Source organism: Rhinopithecus roxellana, chromosome 6, assembly GCF_007565055.1.
Source record: "Rhinopithecus roxellana isolate Shanxi Qingling chromosome 6, ASM756505v1, whole genome shotgun sequence".
NCBI lineage: Eukaryota > Metazoa > Chordata > Mammalia > Primates > Cercopithecidae > Rhinopithecus > Rhinopithecus roxellana.
The window spans coordinates 80,007,154-80,025,876 of NC_044554.1; the positions used below are offsets into that span (position 1 = coordinate 80,007,154).

An 18,723-nucleotide genomic window follows, 5' to 3' on the forward strand; every position below is an offset into this window, starting at 1 on the left:
AACTCCTCCCAGCTTGCCCACCCTGAGAGCCAGAAACACCTTCATCCTGGGAGGCTCACTTTGAGCCTCCATGCGCCTCAGCCTCCCAAAGTGCTAGGATTACAGGCATGAGCCACCACTCCTGGCCAGCATTTCAAAAAATTAATGAGACTGGGTGCGGTGGCCCACGCCTGTAATCTCCGCACTTTGGGAGGCCCGCACTTTGGGAAGCCAAGGCAGAGGGATCACCTGAGGTCAGGAGTTCGAGAACAGCCTGACCAACATGGTGAAACCTTGTCTCTAATAAAAATACAAAAATTGGCCAGGCATGGTGGTGTGCACTGATATCCTAGCTACGCAGGAGGCTAAGACAGGAGAATTGCTTGACCCCAGAAAGCAGAGGTTGCAGTGAGCTGAGATCGCACCACCACACTCCAGCCTGGGCAACAGAGTGAGGCTCTTGTCTTAAAAAAAAAAAAAAAAAAAAATTAATGATAGGGCTGGGACACAGTGGCTCATGCCTGTAATCCCAGCACTTTGGGAGGCCTTGGCGGTCAAATCACCTGAGGTCAGGAGTTCGAGACCAGCCTGGCCAACATGGTGAAACCCCATCTCTACTAAAAATAAAAAATAAATTAAAAAAATTAGCCATGTGTAGTGGCGCGTGCCTATAATCCCAGCTGCTTGGGAGGCTAAAGCAGGAGAATGGCTTGAACTTGTGAGGCAGGGGTTGCAAGAAGCTGAGATCACACCACTGCACTCCAGCCTGGGCGACAGAGTGAGACTCCATCTCAATCAATTAAAATAAAATAAATGATAAATTTAAATGAAAATAAAAGCCAAGCACAGTGGCTCACACCTGTAATCCTAATACTGTGGAAGGCCAAGGTAGCACTATGGAAGACCAAGGTGGATCACTTGAGCTCAGGAGTTTGAGACCAGCCTGGGCAACACAGGGAGACCCCACCTCTACAAAAAATAAAAAATTGGCTGGCATGGTGATGTACACCTGGGGTCCCAGCTACTCAGGAGGCTGAGGTGGGAGGATCACTTGAGCCTGGGAAGTCAAGGCTGCAGTGAGCTGTGATCATGCTACTGCACTCCAGCCTGGGTGTCAGAGCAAGACCCTGTCTCCAAAAACAATTAATAATAATAATAATAATAAAATGGAACCAGAAATATCAGAATGCTTCACGTGTATAAGAGAAGTATTAATATTATTTAGTGAACAGGCATGTCTATGTGTGCTTGTGCATGTCACCTCTGGGTGTAAAACATATTTCTTGCTGAAAGGCATGCTTAAAAGTCCGACAGCAGTGCAGTGAAGATCCACAGTGTACAGGGCCACAGAAACGTTGTTTGACACATACATCGCTGACAAAAAAAAGATGTTCACAGCACATTAAATGAACAACAGAAGCTTCAAAGACTAGAAGTGCCACATGGTCATGGTCCTGGCTTCTGACGTCTGCCCATGGCTTGTGTGCACTTCCTGAGCTTCCGTGGTAAGCATGCACTGTTACTGTTGTCGTCATGATAATCATGACAGCCTGGTAGGAACAGGCCTGGGCACTCACCCACATAGCTGAGGATGACAGGCAGGAAGACCAAGCCATGCAGCAGACCCAGCAGAGTAATCAGGAGGTTGAGGCGGAAGAAGAAGATCTGAATGAGCTGGGCCTTGGCGAGGCCCAGGACCAAGATGCCAGGGAGGTTGGTCATGGCCACACCTGCAAACACCTGGGGGGTCAGAACCAGGTGTCAGGCAGGGCACAGGGCATCAAGCAGGGCACAGGGTGTCAAGTGGGGCACAGGGTGGCCCACTCCTCCCCACTCACCGCACTTCCCATAGAGATGGTGGCCTCTTTGGCCCTCTCCAGCCGGGTGGGCTTGGTGCTGATGGCAAAGGAGCGGGTAATGTGGGACACGAACTCCACAGACATGCCCACCGCCTATGGGCAGAGAGGGGGCATAAGCCAAGAAAGGCAGAGGTGGGAAGGAACTGGGGATGGGGAGATGAGGCCTCCACCAGGACCAGCGCAGGGCAGACATTAGATTCTAGACAGAGTATTTGGCCAGGTGCAGTGGCTCATGCGTATAATCCCAACACTGGGAGGCTGAGGTGAGAAGATCACTTGAGCCCAGGAGTTTGGGACCATCCTTGGCAACAAAGTGAACCCCTGTCTCTACAACAAAAATTAAAATATTAGCTGGACGCAGTGGCACGTGCCTATAGTCCCAGCTACTTGGGAGGCTGAGGTCAGAGGATCGCTTGAGCCCGAGTTCGAGGCTACAGTGAGCTGTGATCATGTCACTGCACAAGCCTGAGCAAGCCAGAGCAAGACCCTGCCTCTAAAAAGAAAGAAAGAAAGAAAAAAGAACTGGGAGTATTCTATAAGGCTGGATCCCCAACCACCCCTCCAGGGTCCCCTGGTGCCTGTGTCTGCTGGGTTACCGAGACCAGGGAGATGAGGGACACAGCATTGTAACTGATGCCCCACAGGGCCATGAAGCCGACGGTGTCCACGAGGATCATGATAATAGAGAGCAGGTTGAGGAGGCCGGAGCGCAGGTCCAGGCCCAGCAGGAGGCAGCAGACAGCGAAGGTGGGCACCAAGCAGAGGCTGAGCATGAAGAGCCCCTCAGGGAGAATGGTCAGGTACTGCTCATAAAACACATTGGTGACCCTGCCAGAGTACAGAGCATGATCACAAGCTCAGGCCTCTGGGGCCCTCAAGGTGGGTGGGACACCCCACTTCAGAAGGAGAATGCTGAGGGTCAGGCAGGCTTATATTGGGGTACAAACCAGCATAAGAAATAGGCCCAAGTCTGCAGCCAAAGCCTCCTGACCTAAAACTGGTGCTCATCTCATGCAACTCCTTGCAAGCCCTCCGCCCTAACCTCCAATCTCCAGCAACCATCCCCCACCTCCCTCCAGCCCAGCCACTCAGGTCCTCACGTGTAGGGGAAGACCTCAAAAGCTGGGTCTGTCCCAGGCACCTTCCGCAGGTCAGCAGTGATGTTGGCTGCCAGCTCCCGAGCTGCCCGCAGAGCTTCTGTGTAATCCTGTGAGTTTTTCAGGGGCTTGTGATAGGCCATGAACCTGGAGGCTGGACAGCCATGGCACACAGAAGATGGAAGGGCAAAGATCAGAGCCCTTTCCAGGACACCTTCAGAACACCCCAGACACCGTGGCACAGGCATGTGATCAAGCTGGTTTCAGGGCTCTGCCACCACCATTTGAAATTCTTAGTAAACTTTGTGCAAGAGGTCCATATTTTTGTTTTGCACCAGCCCTGCAAACTCCATAGCTGGCCCCACTGCTGTGGGAGACCCAGGCCTGACCTTTGATGAATGAAGCCTATAGAGATCTCTCTAGTGAACCCAGATTCTTCTCTATATGGTTTCAAGATATGCATTGGATTTTTAAAATTAACTTAATTGGTTTTTAATTTGCATATTCCTATAGGAAAGGACTAGAAAGGAAGACAGAAAAATGAGAACAGTTGAATTATTAGAACTGTGGCTTAGGGCTCCTGCCAGATAAAGGTTATTTCTTAATGACGTTTTAAGAAATTAAGGTTATTGGCCAGGCGCGGTGGCTTACGCCTGTAATCCCAGCACTTTGGGAAGCTAAGGCAGGCCAATCACCTGAGATCAGGAGTTCGAGACCAGCCTGCCCAACATGGTGAGACCCTGTCTCTACTAAAAATGCGAGAATTAGCCAGCCGTGGTGGCACACCCCTGTAATCCCAGCTACTTGGGGGGCTGAGGCGGGAGAACTGCTTGAACCCAGGAGGTAGAGGCTGCAGTGAGCCGAGATTGTGCTACTGCACTCCAGCCTGGGCAACAGAGTAAGACCTCATCTCAAAAAAAAAAGAAAGCCAGGCGCGGTGGCTCACGCTTGTAATCCCAGCACTTTGGGAGGCCGAGACAGGTGGATCATGAGGTCAGGAGATCGAGACCATCCTGGCTAACACGGTGAAACCTTGTCTCTACTAAAAATACAAAAAAATGAGCCGGGCATGGTGGCAGGCACCTGTAGTCCTAGCTACTCGGGAGGCTGAGGCAGGAGAATGGACTGAACCCGGGAGGCGGAGCTTGCAGTCAGCCAAGATCGCGCCACCACACTCCAGCCTGGGCGACAGAGCGAGACTCCGTCTCAAAAAAAAAAAAAGAAGAAGAAATTAAGGTTATTAAGACCCTTATACAATAAAGGGTTTTTTGTTCTTGTTTTTGTTTTTGTTTTCGAGACAGAGTCTCACTCTGTCACTGCGGCTGGAGCGCAGTGGCACGATCTCGGTTCACTGCAACTTCTGCTTCCCAGGTTCAAGTGATTGTCGAGTGAACTTCAGGCAGCTTTCAGCCAGCAGTTCAAACTAAAAATTATTACAGTACAAAGTGAGATCACCCTTCAAAAGCTCCCCCACCCACCAACGACCCCCATGTCTGTCTCCAGCACGAGCTCCCTTAGGGCCCCTACACCGAGCATGTCTGCACAGAGCTATAGCCAGCTCCTTTACACAGATGGCTGTCTTATTCTGCCATCTGCAGTATGAGCTGACAGCATGTTGTGGTTCCTTTTCCTGTCAGTCTAACTGCATCTCCCTTGTTACCTTTTTCTTCTTTTCTCTCTCTTTTTTTTTTTTTTTTTTTTTTTTTTGAGAGAGGATCTCACTTTGTTGCCCACGCTGGAGTGCAGTGTTGCGATCATTGCGATCACGGCTCCCTGCAGCCTCAACCTCCCAGATTCAGATTATTCCTCCCACCCAGCCTCCTGAATAGTTGGAACTACAGGCACACGCCACCACACCCAGGCAGTTTTTTAAATTTTATTTTGTACAGGAGGCCGGGCACAGTGGTTCACGCCTGTAATACCAGCATTTTGGGAGGCTGAGGCAGGTGTATCACCTGAGGTCAGGAGTTTGAGACCAACCTGGCCAACATGGTGAAACTCCATCTCTGCCGAAAATACAAAAATTACCCAGGTGTGGTGGCATGCTCCTATAGTCCCAGCTACTCAGGAGGCTGAGGCAGGAGAATCGCTTGACCCTCGGAAGTGGAGGTTGCAGTGACCTGAGATCACACCACTGCACTCTGGCCTGGGCAACAGAGTGAGACTCTGTCTCAAAATAAAAAATAAAAATAAAAATAAAAAAAGAGGGCCTCCCTATGTTGCTTGGGCTGGTCTCAAACTCCTGGGTTCAAGAGATCCTCTCGCCTCGGCCTCCTGGAGTGCTAAGATTACAGGCATGAGCCACCGCACCCAGCCTCTTGTTACTTTTAATAACTGCTAGGATTGTGCTGTGCCAAGCATCCTAATTCATTCGGCCAGCTGCCCTGTGGGTGTACTTTGTGCTGGTAAGAAAGGTGCTTAGCCAGGGTGTGGAGAACTCCCAAGTATGGTATCAACTGCTGAATGAATTCCACAAACTTAACGCTGACCATGGACTTGGGAGTGAGAGAAGGGGTGAAGTCTGAGGATGTGGAGTTGGGAAACAAGACCCCTGCTGACAGGGCCAGGGCAGTTAGAAGCTCCTGACACAGGAGGGAGACAACATGTGACAGGCTATTCCCTGGGGTTCTCAGGGGCCCTCCAGAGCAACTGATTATGTCCTCCCCTCCAGGCAAGGCCATGCTTACCTAAAACCTGGCCATCTGAAGTCAAGTTCACAGAGGTGCTGTATGCTCCCAAGCCGCTGTGAGGTCAGGGCAAAGGCTTAGCCAGGAACAAAGCTCCTTTCATCTGCCCAGCCCACAGCCACCCCAGAGAGGCCCCTGATAGCCTCCTCCTGCCTCTCTATATTCACCCACATCCTAGGTCCCACATGTCTGTCCTCCCCAGCAGAAGGCCCTCCCAAGCTTACCCTTTGGGACATTTGATGTTGGGCCGGTCATTCAGGAACCAGGGAAGATACTTATGGAACTGCTCCACTGAGGGCCTCACAGCGCTCATTGTGATGCTCAGGCAGTTCTTTAGGCAGTTCAGGGAGTCTGCAGGGAAAGCAGGGGTCTGGGCAGTGACACCCCAGGGCCAGCAGCAGCTGCTGTGTGCCCCTCCTTCCCCAACAATCCCATCAGAGGTCCCAGGCACTCCAGCCTCAACTAGTCACTTCTAGGGGGATTTGCTTTTGTTATTTGTGGGAGAAATTCTCCTCTTGGCTATAGAAATGGTGGGCACCTACAGGCAGAAGGGGAAAGGAAGTTTGGGGCAGAAAAACAGGCCCCACAAAGTCCTCTCCACCTACAAATGCCACTGCTTTGGGCGGCTGGGCCATGTGCCAACCTCAGCAGCTCTCCACTCCTGACTCCCCAGTGCCCTGCCACCCAGGAGTGCCACGTGCTCTGAAAGTGGGGCACAGTACACAGCAGCATACGTGTGTGATGCCCACAGGCCAGCACAGCCACCCACACAGGTGCTCCTCACAGAGTGCCTGTCCTTCAGGCCACGTCTGCACCCATGCCCCCGACAGACCCCACAAGACAGGTCGAGATGTTGAGGGAGCCTCTCCAGTCCTCTCCTTTCTGTTGCCTCAGTTGCCTGAGCTATGGTGGGCAGTGAGCCCCCATGGCCCCAAACTCACTGACGGTCGAGGGGCAGAACTTGTCCTTATTGGGGCCAGATATATAAAGGCGGCAGCAGGAGGATGGGGTCAGCCAGTCAATGAAGTCATCCACCCAGGAGGAGGCAGGGATGGCCAGGTAAGACCTAAGGGGCAGGTGGGAGGAAGGGTGACAAGGCCAGCTGGGCAGGGTGGTGGATTCTTCTCATGGCCCAACCCCCACACAGCCTTCCCCAGGCATACAGCAGCAGGGCAGCAGGACAGGGGTACAACAGGCAGGAAGAAAGGACTGGTGAGGACTGGGGAGACTCAAACAGGGAGTAGGCCGGGGTGTGGGGCGGGCCAAGCACTCACTGCTCAGGGAACTCTGTGGCATACTGGATCTTCTGGGTCAAGGAGAAGTTGTTGCAGCCTGCACTGGAGCAGATGGCATTCATCGCAGCCTCACTGGAGAAGTTGTAGCCCGAGGTGGTAACAAAGTACACCGGGGCCCCCGTCTCGAAGTAGCGGTTCAGAAAGAGGAAGTAGTCAAGCAGGTACGAGTCCTAGGAGTGGAGGAGGGTCAGTAAGCTTCAGTTTGCTATGCACACCCCTAAAGGGCTCACTCCAGCTCACACTCTCCAAGATACACACAGAGGTACATGCTAAAAGGCACATGCTCAGAGGTCCGTGATCAGAGGAACACACACAGAGGAACATGTTCAGAGATACCCATGCAGTTACACACTCAAAGGGATGTGTCAGTGGGACACTCAGAGGTATACACACAGATACATGCCTAGAGGTACACAGAGGTACATGCACACACGTACACAAAACTTACACCGAGAGGTACATGCTCAGAGGTCACACACAAGGTACGTATAGAGAAGGACATGCACAGACACACACACTCAGGGGTACCTTTAAGATGTATGTGCACTGTACAGTTACACCAGAACACGGTTTTAGGTGTACCCACAGATGAATATACTCCAAGGTTCACAGAATAGGTATAATCACAGGTGCAAACAGAAGTACACTTACGGGGGTGCAAGCACAGAGCAACTCATATCACCTCACGTGAACACACACTGACACACACAAACATGCACATACACATAATTGTATCCCTTCCTATCACCCCCAATTTGGCACAGCCACAGTCTAACAAGCTGGCCTGTGACAACGGCCCGTATTTGTGTGCACACATAAATGTCAGTGTATACACCCTCAAAGCCATGCACCAGGCATCCTCATGGTCTGCTCCCTTCTATAACATAAAGGCTCAGAGTGACATTAGGGAAAATGGCACAGTAGGAAGTGTCAGGAATCTCTCTCCCCGCCTAGAAGACAACTTGTCTGGTATAACTATTTTGTTTTTGTTTCTTTTTTTTTGTTTCTTTTTTTTTTGAGACGGAGTCTTCCCAAGCTGGAGTGCAGTGGTGCGATCTCTGCTCACTGCAACCTCCACCTCCTGGGTTCAAGTGATTCTTGTGCCTCAGCCTCCTGAGTAGCTGGGATTACAGGCACGTGCCACCACTCCCGGCTGATTTTTGTATTTTTAATAGAGATGGGGTTTCACCATGTTGGCCAGGCTGGTCTCAAACTCCTGACCTCAAGCGATCCACCCGCCTCAGCCTCCCAAACAGCTGGGATTACAGGCGTGAGCCACCACACCGGCTCTGGTGTAATTATTTTGGAACACTGGAGTCTATTGAGGGCTGGAAGCTTCTAGGATAAGGCTTGGACAGTAAATTGTGGTTAATTTCAGGCAATCTCAGCTTTTAGTACAGTAGCAGCTACTCATTTGCCACTCCCAGCTTCAAGGCATGCAGCTGTGTATGCTTTCCAGAAGCAGCTTGTACACAACTTGCAGGAGCCAGGGTAGGCAAGGACACCATCCACCAAATATCAGCTGGGCATGATGGCTTACACTTGTAATTTCAGAACTTTGGGAGGTCAAGCAGGAGGGTCACTTGAACCCATGAGTGGGAGACTGATCTGGGCACACAGTGACACCCTGTCTCTACAAAAAAAATATACAAAAGTTAGCTGGGTGTGGTGGCACATGCCTGTAGTCTCAGCTACTCAGGAGGCTGAGGTAGGGGAATCATTTGAGCCTGGAAGTTTGATGCTGCAGTGAGCTATGATTGCACCACTGCACTCCAGCCTGGGCAAGAGAGCCAGACCGTCTCTAATAAATAAATAAATAAATCCAAATATCAAGTTCTGATATCTGAGTTCTGATCATTGATCATTACTTCTGATATTGGTGGTACAGATACACAGGCAGGCAGCCACTATTGCAACTCCCACCACCATTGTTGCAACTGCCTCCACATCTTACTAAAGTGACTTCCAGGAGATTTAAAGAGTAAGCACCTATCTCCCACCCCTTCATTTTTCCCTCATTTTCCTTTTGGGAACCATACATATAAGGACAAGGACATTCAAAAGCAACCATAAGGCCGGGCGCGGTGGCTCAAGCCTGTAATCCCAGCACTTTGGGAGGCCGAGACGGGCGGATCATGAGGTCAGGAGATCGAGACCATCCTGGCTAATACGGTGAAACCCCGTCTCTACTAAAAAATACAAAAAACTAGCCGGGCGACGAGGCGGGCGCCTGTAGTCCCAGCTACTCGGGAGGCTGAGACAGGAGAATGGCGTGAACCCGGGAGGCGGAGCTTGCAGTGAGCTGAGAGCCGGCCACTGCACTCCAGCCTGGGCGGCAGAGCAAGACTCCGTCTCAAAAAAAAAAAAAAAAAAGCAACCATAAATATAGGGATATTTAGACAGTCACCACACTGCATAAATGCCCAGATAAATATGCAGGCTCATAAAATACCTGAGAAGACATTAACTCTGTGCCTTTGGCTGATCCCCAGCACAGAAACACCAACAGCAATAAATAAAATAAAGCAAGCCCTGGGAAAGAAGGAGAATCTGATCTCCAGAGTTACTACATTATAAGAATCGAATGTCCGTTTTTCAACCAAAAACGCACCAAGAAAAAGAAAAACATGACCCATTCAAAGGGAAAATATTAAGCAACGGAAACTGTCCCTGGGTAAGACCAGACAGCAGACTTACTAGACAAAGACTTCAAAACAATTGTCTCAGCAGGGTGTAGTGGCTCATGCCTGTAATCCCAGAACTTTAGAAGGCCAAGGCAGGCAGATCACATAAGGCCAGGAGTTCAAGACCAGCCTGGCCAATATGGTGAAACCCTGTCTCTACTAAAAATACAAAAGCTAGCCAAGCATGGTGGCAGACACCTGTAATCCCAGCTACTTGGGAGGCTGAGGCTTGACCCCAGGAGGCAGAGGTTGCAGTGACCTGAGATCACACCACTGCACTCCAACCTCGGTGACAGAGCAAGACTCTGTCTCAATAAATAAATAAATAATAAATAAATAAAACAATTGCGTTAAAGTTGCTCAAAGAGCTAAAAGAAAACAAAGCCAAGGAAATAATTTATGAACAAAATGGAAATATCAATAAGGAGAAAACATAAAAAGGAGAAAAAAAACTCTGGAGCTAAAAAGTATAGTAACTTAAATGAAAAATCCACTAGAGGGATTCAAAAGCAGTCAGAAGAAAGAATTAGCAAACTGAAGATAAGACCATTGAAATTACTGAGTTTGAAGAACAGAAAGAAAAAAAAATAACAAAAGTGAACAGAGCAGAGCCTAAGGGACTGTGAGACATCATCATCATCAAATAGACCAAAATATGCATTGTAAGAATTCCAGAAGAAAAGAGAAAGGGGAAGTGAGATTATTTGAAAAACTTATGGCCAGAACTCCCCAAATTTGATGAAGGACATGAATATAAACATTCAAGAAACTCAATAAACTCCACTAGGATAAACTAAAGAAACCCACACCAAAGGATATTAATTTCTTTTTTTTTTTAGATGGAGTCTTGCTATGTTGCCAGGCTGGCGTGCAGTGGCACAATCTCAGCTCACTGCAACCTCTGCCTCCTGGGTTCAAGTGATTCTCTTGCCTCAGCCTCCCACGTATCTTGGACTACAAGTGCGCACAACCACGCCCAGCTAATTTTTGTATTTTTAGTAGAGATGGGGTTTCGCCACATTGGCCAGGATGGTCTTGATCTCTTGACCTCGTGATCTGCCCGCCTCGGCCTCCCAAAGTGCTGGGATTACAGGCATGAGCCACTGCACCCGGTTGCATATTATAATTTAGCTGTCAAAAACCAAAGACAAGCCAGGCATGGTGGCATATACCTGTAGTCCCAGCTACTCAAGAGGCTGAGATGGGAGGATTGCTTGAGCCCAGGATTTCAAGTCCATTCTAGGCAACATAGCAAGACCCTGTCTCTAAAAAATAAAATACAGTTTTTCAAAAAATAGAAAACATTGAAAAAAAGAAGTGACTTGGCATATACAAAAGATTGTCAAAAAGATTATCAGCATATTTCTCATCAGAAACCTTAAAGCCCAGATGGCAGTGGGTTTGTATATTGAAAGTGCTGAAGAATGCTGGGCATGGTGGCTCATGCCTGGAATCCCAGCACTTCAGGAGGCTGAGGCAGGTGGATCACCTGAGGTCAGGAGTTTGAGACCAGCCTGGCCAACATGGCAAAACCCCATCTCTTCTGAAAATACAAAAATTAGCCGGGCATGGTGGCACACACCCGTAATCCCAGCTACTTAGGAGGCTGAAGCAGGAGAATCACTTGAACCTGGGAAGCAGAGGTTGCAGTGAGCTGAGATTGTGCCACTGCACTCCAGCCTGGATGACAGAGTGAGACTCTGTCTCAAAAACAAACAAAAAAAAAAAACAAGTGCTGAAGAAAAAACAATTGTCAATGAAAAATCCTAATTCCAGCAAAACTGTCACTTAAAAATGAGGGAGAAGGCTGGGCATGGTGGCTCATGCCTGTAATCCCAGCACTTTGGGAGGCCGAGGTAGACAGATCATTTGAGGCCAGGAGTTTGAGACCAGCTTGACTAACATGGTGAGACCCCATCTCTGCTAAAAATACAAAAATTAGCCAGGCGTGGAGGCATGCACCTATTAATTCCAGCTACTTTGGAGGCTGAGGTAGTAGAATCTCTTGAACCTCGGAGGTGGAGGTTGCAGTGAGCCGAGATCACACCACTGCACTCCACTCTGGGTGACACAGTGAGACTCCATCTCAAAAAAATAAAATAAAAAATAAAAATGAGGGAGAAGCCAGATGAGGTGATTCGTCCTATAATCCGAATACTTTGGGAGGCTGAGACAGGAGATCACTTGAGCTCAAAAGTTTGAGACCAGTCTGAGTAACACAGTGAGACCCCTATCTCAAAAAAATTGTTTTAATTAAAAAGTAAAAATGGGCCGGGCATGGTGGCTCATGCCTGTAATCCCAGCACTTTGGGAGGCCAAGGCAGGTGGATCACCTGAGGTCAAGAGTTCATAACCAGCCTGGCCAACATGGTAAAACCCCGTCTCTATTAAAAATACAAAAATTAGCCTGGCATGGTGGCGTGCACCTGTAATCTCAGCTACTCAGGAGGCTGAGGCAGGAGAATTGCTTGAACCCAGGAGGAGGAGGTTGCAGTGAGCTGAGATCACACCATTGTACTCCAGTCTGGGTGACAAGAGCAAAATTGCATCTCAAAATAAAGAAATTTTTAAAAATTAAAATGAGGGTGAAATTAAGACATTCTCAGATAAACAAAAGCAGAAGGAATTTATCACTAGCCCTTCACTGAAAGAAATGCTAAAAGGAATCCTGTAGGTTGAAATAAAAAGACATTAGACAGGCCAGGCGTGGTGGCTCATGCCTATAATCCCAGCACTTTGGGAGGCCAAGGCAGGCAGATCACCTGAGGTTGGGAGTTCGAGACCAGCCTGACCAACATGGAGAAACCCCATCTCTACTAAAAATACAAAATTAGCCCAATGTGGTGGCACATGCCCGTAATCCCAGTACTCAGGAGACTGAGGCAGGAGAATCACTTGAACCTAGGAGGCAGAGGTTGCGGTGAGCTGAGATCACACCATTGCACTCCAGCCTGGGTGGGCAATAAGAGCGAAACAATGTCTAAAAAAAAAAAAAAAAAAAAAAAAAAAAAAAAAAAAAGACATCAGACAGTAACTCAAAGATGTATGAAGAAATAAAAATCCCTTGGCTAGGCACGGTGGCTTACACCTGTAATCCCAGTACCTCAGCTGGCTGAGGTGGGAGGATCTTTTGAGGCCAGGAGTTTGAGGTTATAGTGAGCTATGATCACACCACTGCATTTCAGCCTGGGCAACAGAGCAAGACTCTGCCTAAATAAATAAATAAATAAATCCCAAGCAAGGGTCAATAAATGGGCAGTTATAAATGTTATGATTTGTAACTCCGCCTTTTTGTACATGATTGAAGAGACTAATGCAAAAAAAAAAAATCATTAGCCTATGATTTTGGATACATAATGCCTAAAAATACAAAAGTTTTTGAGACACAGTCTCGCTCTATTGCCCAAGCTGGGGTACAGTGAAACAATCTCAGCTCACTGCAACCTCTACCTCCTAGATTCAAGCAATTCTCATGTCTCAGCCTCCCAAGTAGCTGGGTTTACAGTCATGTGCCACCATGCCTGGCTCATTTTTATATTTTTAGTAGAGACGGAGTTTTGTCATGTTGGCTAGGCTGATCTCGAACTCCTGGCCTCAGGTGATCCAACCACCTCACAAAGTGCTGGGATTACAGCCGTGAGCCACTGTATCCAGCTGAAAAATATAATTTTTTGAGACAAGGTCTCTCTCTCTTGCTCAGGCTGGTGTGCAGTGGCATGATCATAAGTGACTGCATCCTTGAATTCCTGGACTCAAGCAAGCCTCCCACATAGCTGGGACTACAGGCATGTGCTACCATGCCCAGCTAAATTTTAAAGTTTTTCTAGAGATGGAATCTCACTGTGTTGGCCAGGCTGGTCTCAAATTCCTGGCCTCAAGCAATCCTTTTGCCTCCACCTCCCAAAGCATTGGGATTACAGGCATGAGCCACCATGGCTAGCCCAAGATACAATTTTGTGACATCAATAACTGAAAGGGGGATAAGATGGAGTTGTTATAGGAGCAGAGTTTTTGTATGCTATGGAAAGAAAGTTGGCATAAATTTAGAGTGTTATAACTTCAGTACATTTAATGTAATCCTCATGGTAATCACAAATAAAATTAGCTGTAGACTATGCACAAAAGGAAATGAAAGGAAAATGTAAAATTTCACTAGTAGCAACCAACTAAGTACAAAAGAAGTCAGTAATGCAGGAAATGAGAAACAAAAAAGCTACAAGGCATATAGAAAACAAATAGCAAAATGACAGAAGTAAAGCCCTCCTCATCAGTAATTACTCTAAATGTAAATGGATTAAACTCTCCAATCAAAAGAGAGTAGTAGAGTCAGGCATGGTGGCTCACGCCTGTAATCCTAGCACTTTGGGAGGCTGAGGTGGGTGGATTACTCAAAGACAGGAGTTCGAGACCAGCCTGGCCAACATGGTGAAACCCCGTCTCTACAAAAAATACAAAACAAGTAGCCAGGCTTGGTGGTGTGCACCTGTAATCCCAGCTACTCAGGAGGCTGAAGCAGGAGAATCGCTTGAATCTGGGAGATGTAAGTTGCAGTAGCCGAGATCGCTTTACTGCACTCCAGCCTAGGTGACAGACGGAGACTCCATCTCAAAAAAAAAAAAGAGTGGTAGAATGGATTAAACACACGATCAAGACTGTGAGAGTTGGCATACTGTGCCCTAGGCAGCCCCCATCTGCTAAAAAACAGCAAAACGTGATCTAACTATATGCTCTCTCCAAGAAACTCACCTTAGATCCAAAAACACAAATAGGTCAAAAGTGAAAAAAAGTGAAAAAAAAGTAAATAGGAACCAAAAGAGAATAGGGATAGCTATACTAATATCAGACAAAATAGACTTATTTTTACTTATTTTTTTTTTTTGAGACGAATCCTTACTCTGTTGCCTAGGCTGGAGTGCAATGGCATGATCTCAGCTCACCGCAACATCCGCCTCCCAGGTTCAAGCGATTCTCCTACCTCAGCCTCCCAAGTAGCTGGGATTACAGGCATGTGTCACCACGCCCAGTTAATTTTATATTTTTAGTAGAGACAGGGTTTCTCAATGCTGGTCAGGCTGGTCTCAAACTCCTGACCTCAGGTGATCCATCCACCTCAGCCTCCCAAAGTGCTGGGATTACAGGAGTGAGCCACCACTTCCAGCCAAAAAAATAAATATTGTTTGAGTTCACTTATGTGAGGTGCCTAGAGTGGTCAAACTCATAGAACAGAAAGTACATGGGCCAGACACAGTGGTTCATGCCTGTAATCCCAGCACTTTAGGAGGCCAAGGCGGGCTGATCACAAGGTCAGGAGTTCGAGACCAGCCTGGCCAACATGGCAAAATCCTATCTCTACTAAAAATACAAAAATTAGCTGGGTGTGGTGGCACACGCCTATAGTCCCAGTAACTCAGGAGGCTGAGGCAGGAGAATCGCTTGAACCTGGGAGGCAGAGGCTGCGGTAAGCCGAGTTCGTATCATTGCACTCCAGCCTGGGCGACAGAGCAAGACTCCATTTCAAAACAAAAAAGAAAAAGTAGAGGCCAGGTGCGGTGGCTCATACCTGTAATCCCAGCACTTTGGGAGGCCGAGGCAGGTGGATCACCTGAGGTCAGGAATTCAAGACCAGCCAGGCCAACATGGTGAAACCTCGTCTCTACTAAAAATACAAAAACTAGCTGGGTGTGGTGGTAGCCACCTGTAATCCCAGCTACTTGGGAGGCTGAGGCAGAAGAATCACCTGAACCCGGGAGGTGGAGATTGCGGTGAGCCGAGATTGTGCCATTGCACTCCAGCCTGGACAACAAGAGCAAAACTCCATCTCAAAAAAAAAAAAGTAAATGGTGGTTGTGCCAGGAGCTGAGGGGAGGGGAGAATGGGGAGTCACTGTTTATTGGGTAAAGTTTCAATTTTGCAAAAAGGAAAGAGTTTTGGAGATGGATGGTGGTGATAGTTGAATAGTTTGAGTGTACTTAATATCACTGAACTGTACACTTAAAAATGGTTACAATGGTAATTTTCTATTATGTGTATTTTACCACAATAAAAAACTGGAAAAAAATGATAAAAATTTTAAAAGCAGTAAGAAACAAACATCCCCAACGAAAAATAAACAAAAGACGTCAACATAAAACCTCAGCAGGGTCTAGTGGCCCATCACATCCTTCCTTCTTGCTCTTGGGGCACTAAAGACCCTCTTCACCTCAGCCCCATGACATAGCCCCCAGGGCTTCTGCAGGTGGCAGGTTCATTCTGGGACCTCCCCACCTGCTCTCCCTCCATAGGGTCACCCAAAGTATAGTCCTGAGCTGTCTGCTCTTGTCCTCCCTCACCTGGCTTCCAAGCCAGTACTGCCTAACACATCTACCCCAGCCACACCCCACTCAGCCCTGCTGTGGGCTTGGGCCTCGCTGCTTCTGCTGGGGCTCCTGCCAGTGTCCAGACTCTTGCCCCAATCTCCATCACAGTTCTCCAGATGGGTCCTAGACATCAAGTCCCCTTGATGCCCTCCCTCTCCCCAGAGCTTGCTCATGCAGTCTGACCATGTGTCTCAGACTTTGTTGTCTGTGGCTGCTTCCTCTTGGCCACCAGTCCATGGCCACCACTGGTGCACATCCAGATGAGCCAGGTCTCCAGCCTTGGCTGACGCATTGTGCCTGTTGGCCCACACACTTACTGATCCAGGCTGGGCAATCAGCACTCTCCCCAAACATGCCCTTGGCCTCCAGCTCGTCCCACCCCCACAGTCGCTGCCACACCCAGGAAACACACCTGGGCTCGCCCCAGCCTCCCATTGGCCAGTCTGTCATCACTTTCCTCTGCAAATCCTATGCGAGCTTGGAGGTCCCCTCCAACCATGGGGCTTTCCTTCCCCTGAACCCCTGCCCTCCCTGGGCTTCAGGGCCAGATGATTCACAGGGCTGGACACTGGGCAGGCACTCAGCAAAATGACAGTCATTCTTTGTGGCCTGCCGTCTCACATGGACAGCCCTCCGGTGCCTGGGCCATCTCTCTTACTGTGGCCTGGGGCTGGCACCTGGCTGTTGTGCTGTTCATACACGAATGTGGCTTCACTCTGCAGGACTGCTGGAGATGCCTCCAAAGCAGTGAGTAGTTCTGCACCTCTGGTCAAGCCCCTGGCTACAGACCCCCAACCCATCCCTGCTGGTTGCTACTGCCCCTCCCCAAATCCCAAGGGCCAAGGGTTGAGAAGAGCCTGAGCTCACCTTGGGCAGGGCCAGCTCCTGGTCCAGTCCAACACTGATGTGGCACATGTAGTAGAGGCTCACTCCAAACAGGGCGAGAAACAGCAGCAGCTGAGAAGAGACCTGCTGCATGAGACCACCCTGCCCAATAGCCACCCTCCAATCTCCCCACAAATTTAAGTCAGTCAGGGTGTCATGGGCAACATTCTGGAGTTGAGCAGACTTGCATGCCAGCCCCAGGTATCAGCACCTGGGCCTAGGCAACCTCCCCACCTCCAACCCTGCTCTTCCTGAGGCGAGGTCCCCACCTAGTCCCCCTGCCCTCGTGTGCTTCCAGGCCCACTCACCACAACCCCTCGAGTGATCCAGTGCAGCAGGAAGGGGACATAGGCCTTTCGGAAGAAGCCAAGCAAGAACCCCTCTCCCTGGCCAGGCAGGGGCAGCTCCCGGGGCTTGACACAGCAGCAGACATCCAATCGGGAGGCCTGGAGTGGGAGGCAGCCCCTCGAGGTAGTCCCAGAGCAGACCAGATCCCAGGGACCACCTTCCTGCCCCCAGGGAGTGTCACCTTCTGTGGGTGGCCTGTGCCAGTGCCGCTCATGGAGACATACCAGTGTGCTGTTTTCTTTGCCTTTTTTTTTTAAAAATCTTGATAAAATATCTCTAAATTGTATGCCATCATTTGAACCAACAGATCAACTCCTGTCTATCCCTCATTTATACAGCTGACCCTTGAGCAACACGAGTTTGAACAGCCTGGGCTCACTTATCCCTGGATTTTCTTCCACCTCTGCTGCCCCCGAAACAGCAAGACCAAGCCCTCCTCTTCCTCCTCTTCCTCAGCCTACTCAACCTGAAGACAATGAGGATAAAGACCTTCATGATGATCCACTTTCACTTCGTGAATAATAGATTTTCTCTTCCTTATGATTTTCTTACTAACATTTTCTTTTTTCTAGCTTCCTTTATTGTAAAAATACAGTTTATAATACATATAACATTCAAAAGACGTGTTATCGACTACTTATGTTATCATTAAGGCTTCCAGATAATAGTAGGCTAGTAGGAATTAAGTTTGGAGGGGTCAAATGTTACATGCAGACCAGGCATGGTAGCTCACGCCTGTAATCCCAGCATTTGGGAGGCCAAAGTGGGCGGACCACTTGAGGTCAGGAGTTCGAGACCAGCCTGACCAACATGGTGAAACCCCATCTCTACTAAAAATACAAAAATTAGCCAGGAGTGCTAGTGGGGGCCTGTAATCCCAGTACTCGGGAGGCTGAGGCAGGAGAATCGCTTGAACCCAGGAGGCAGAGGTTGCAGTGAGCTGAGATCACGCCATTACACTCTAGCCTAGGTGACAGAGCGAAACTCCATCTCGGAAAAAAAAAAAAGTTACATGCAGATTTTCAACTTCTCAGACAGTCGGTCCCCTAATCTCCACATTGTTCAAGGGTCAACTGTATTTTATTTCTGAACCTCAGGCACTTAAGGAGGTTTGATTATATTGCAAAATTTGTCAAAACAAATTTATTTTTCTATAGGAAATTGGAGAATACATGGCCTAAATATTACCTTCCCGGCACAATGCCCCTGTCCCCCACCCCATTCTCTGGGCCATCTCTGTGGTGGTAAAGCCACCCCATCTCCCTGCCATGGTGGGAACCCAGGGGCAGGTCCCTCGGTACTGGCCCAGCTGCCCCTACCTCCTGCCTCTTGCTGTCCAGGGAGAGCAGGGCCACAAAGGCTGACATCTGCAGGAGGAAGTCAAGGACCACTGCAAGGCCAGAGGTCAGGGCAAAGGTCCGCACAGCTGGCATGGGGGTCAGGGCCCCTGTGAGAGAGCAGAGGGCTGTCAGGGCACCCTGGCTTCAAGGGCAGAGTGGGAGCCAACATTGACAGGGTACGGGGGAAGGGGGT

At 49.0% G+C, this 18,723-nt stretch overlaps 1 protein-coding gene across 3 annotated transcripts in view; it reads right to left on the reverse strand.

Annotated features, from left to right (window-relative positions):
• The window catches only part of NPC1L1 (NPC1 like intracellular cholesterol transporter 1), a 28,043-nt gene that overhangs the window by 1,689 nt on the left and 7,631 nt on the right, over nucleotides 1-18,723 (reverse strand). The window contains exons 8-18 of one of the 3 annotated variants that reach the window (XM_010374567.1): nucleotides 18,510-18,637; nucleotides 17,151-17,288; nucleotides 16,825-16,914; nucleotides 6,897-7,087; nucleotides 6,564-6,688; nucleotides 5,847-5,973; nucleotides 5,623-5,678; nucleotides 2,939-3,089; nucleotides 2,435-2,666; nucleotides 1,818-1,931; nucleotides 1,557-1,719 (exon numbers count right to left, since the gene is read on the reverse strand). In XM_010374567.1, the coding sequence (XP_010372869.1) occupies nucleotides 1,557-1,719; nucleotides 1,818-1,931; nucleotides 2,435-2,666; nucleotides 2,939-3,089; nucleotides 5,623-5,678; nucleotides 5,847-5,973; nucleotides 6,564-6,688; nucleotides 6,897-7,087; nucleotides 16,825-16,914; nucleotides 17,151-17,288; nucleotides 18,510-18,637 (1,515 nt within the window). Of the gene's footprint in view, nucleotides 1-1,556; nucleotides 1,720-1,817; nucleotides 1,932-2,434; nucleotides 2,667-2,938; nucleotides 3,090-5,622; nucleotides 5,679-5,846; nucleotides 5,974-6,563; nucleotides 6,689-6,896; nucleotides 7,088-16,824; nucleotides 16,915-17,150; nucleotides 17,289-18,305; nucleotides 18,638-18,723 lie in introns of those variants that run through there. The other 2 variants (XM_010374569.1, XM_010374571.2) reach the window with 2 other exon arrangements.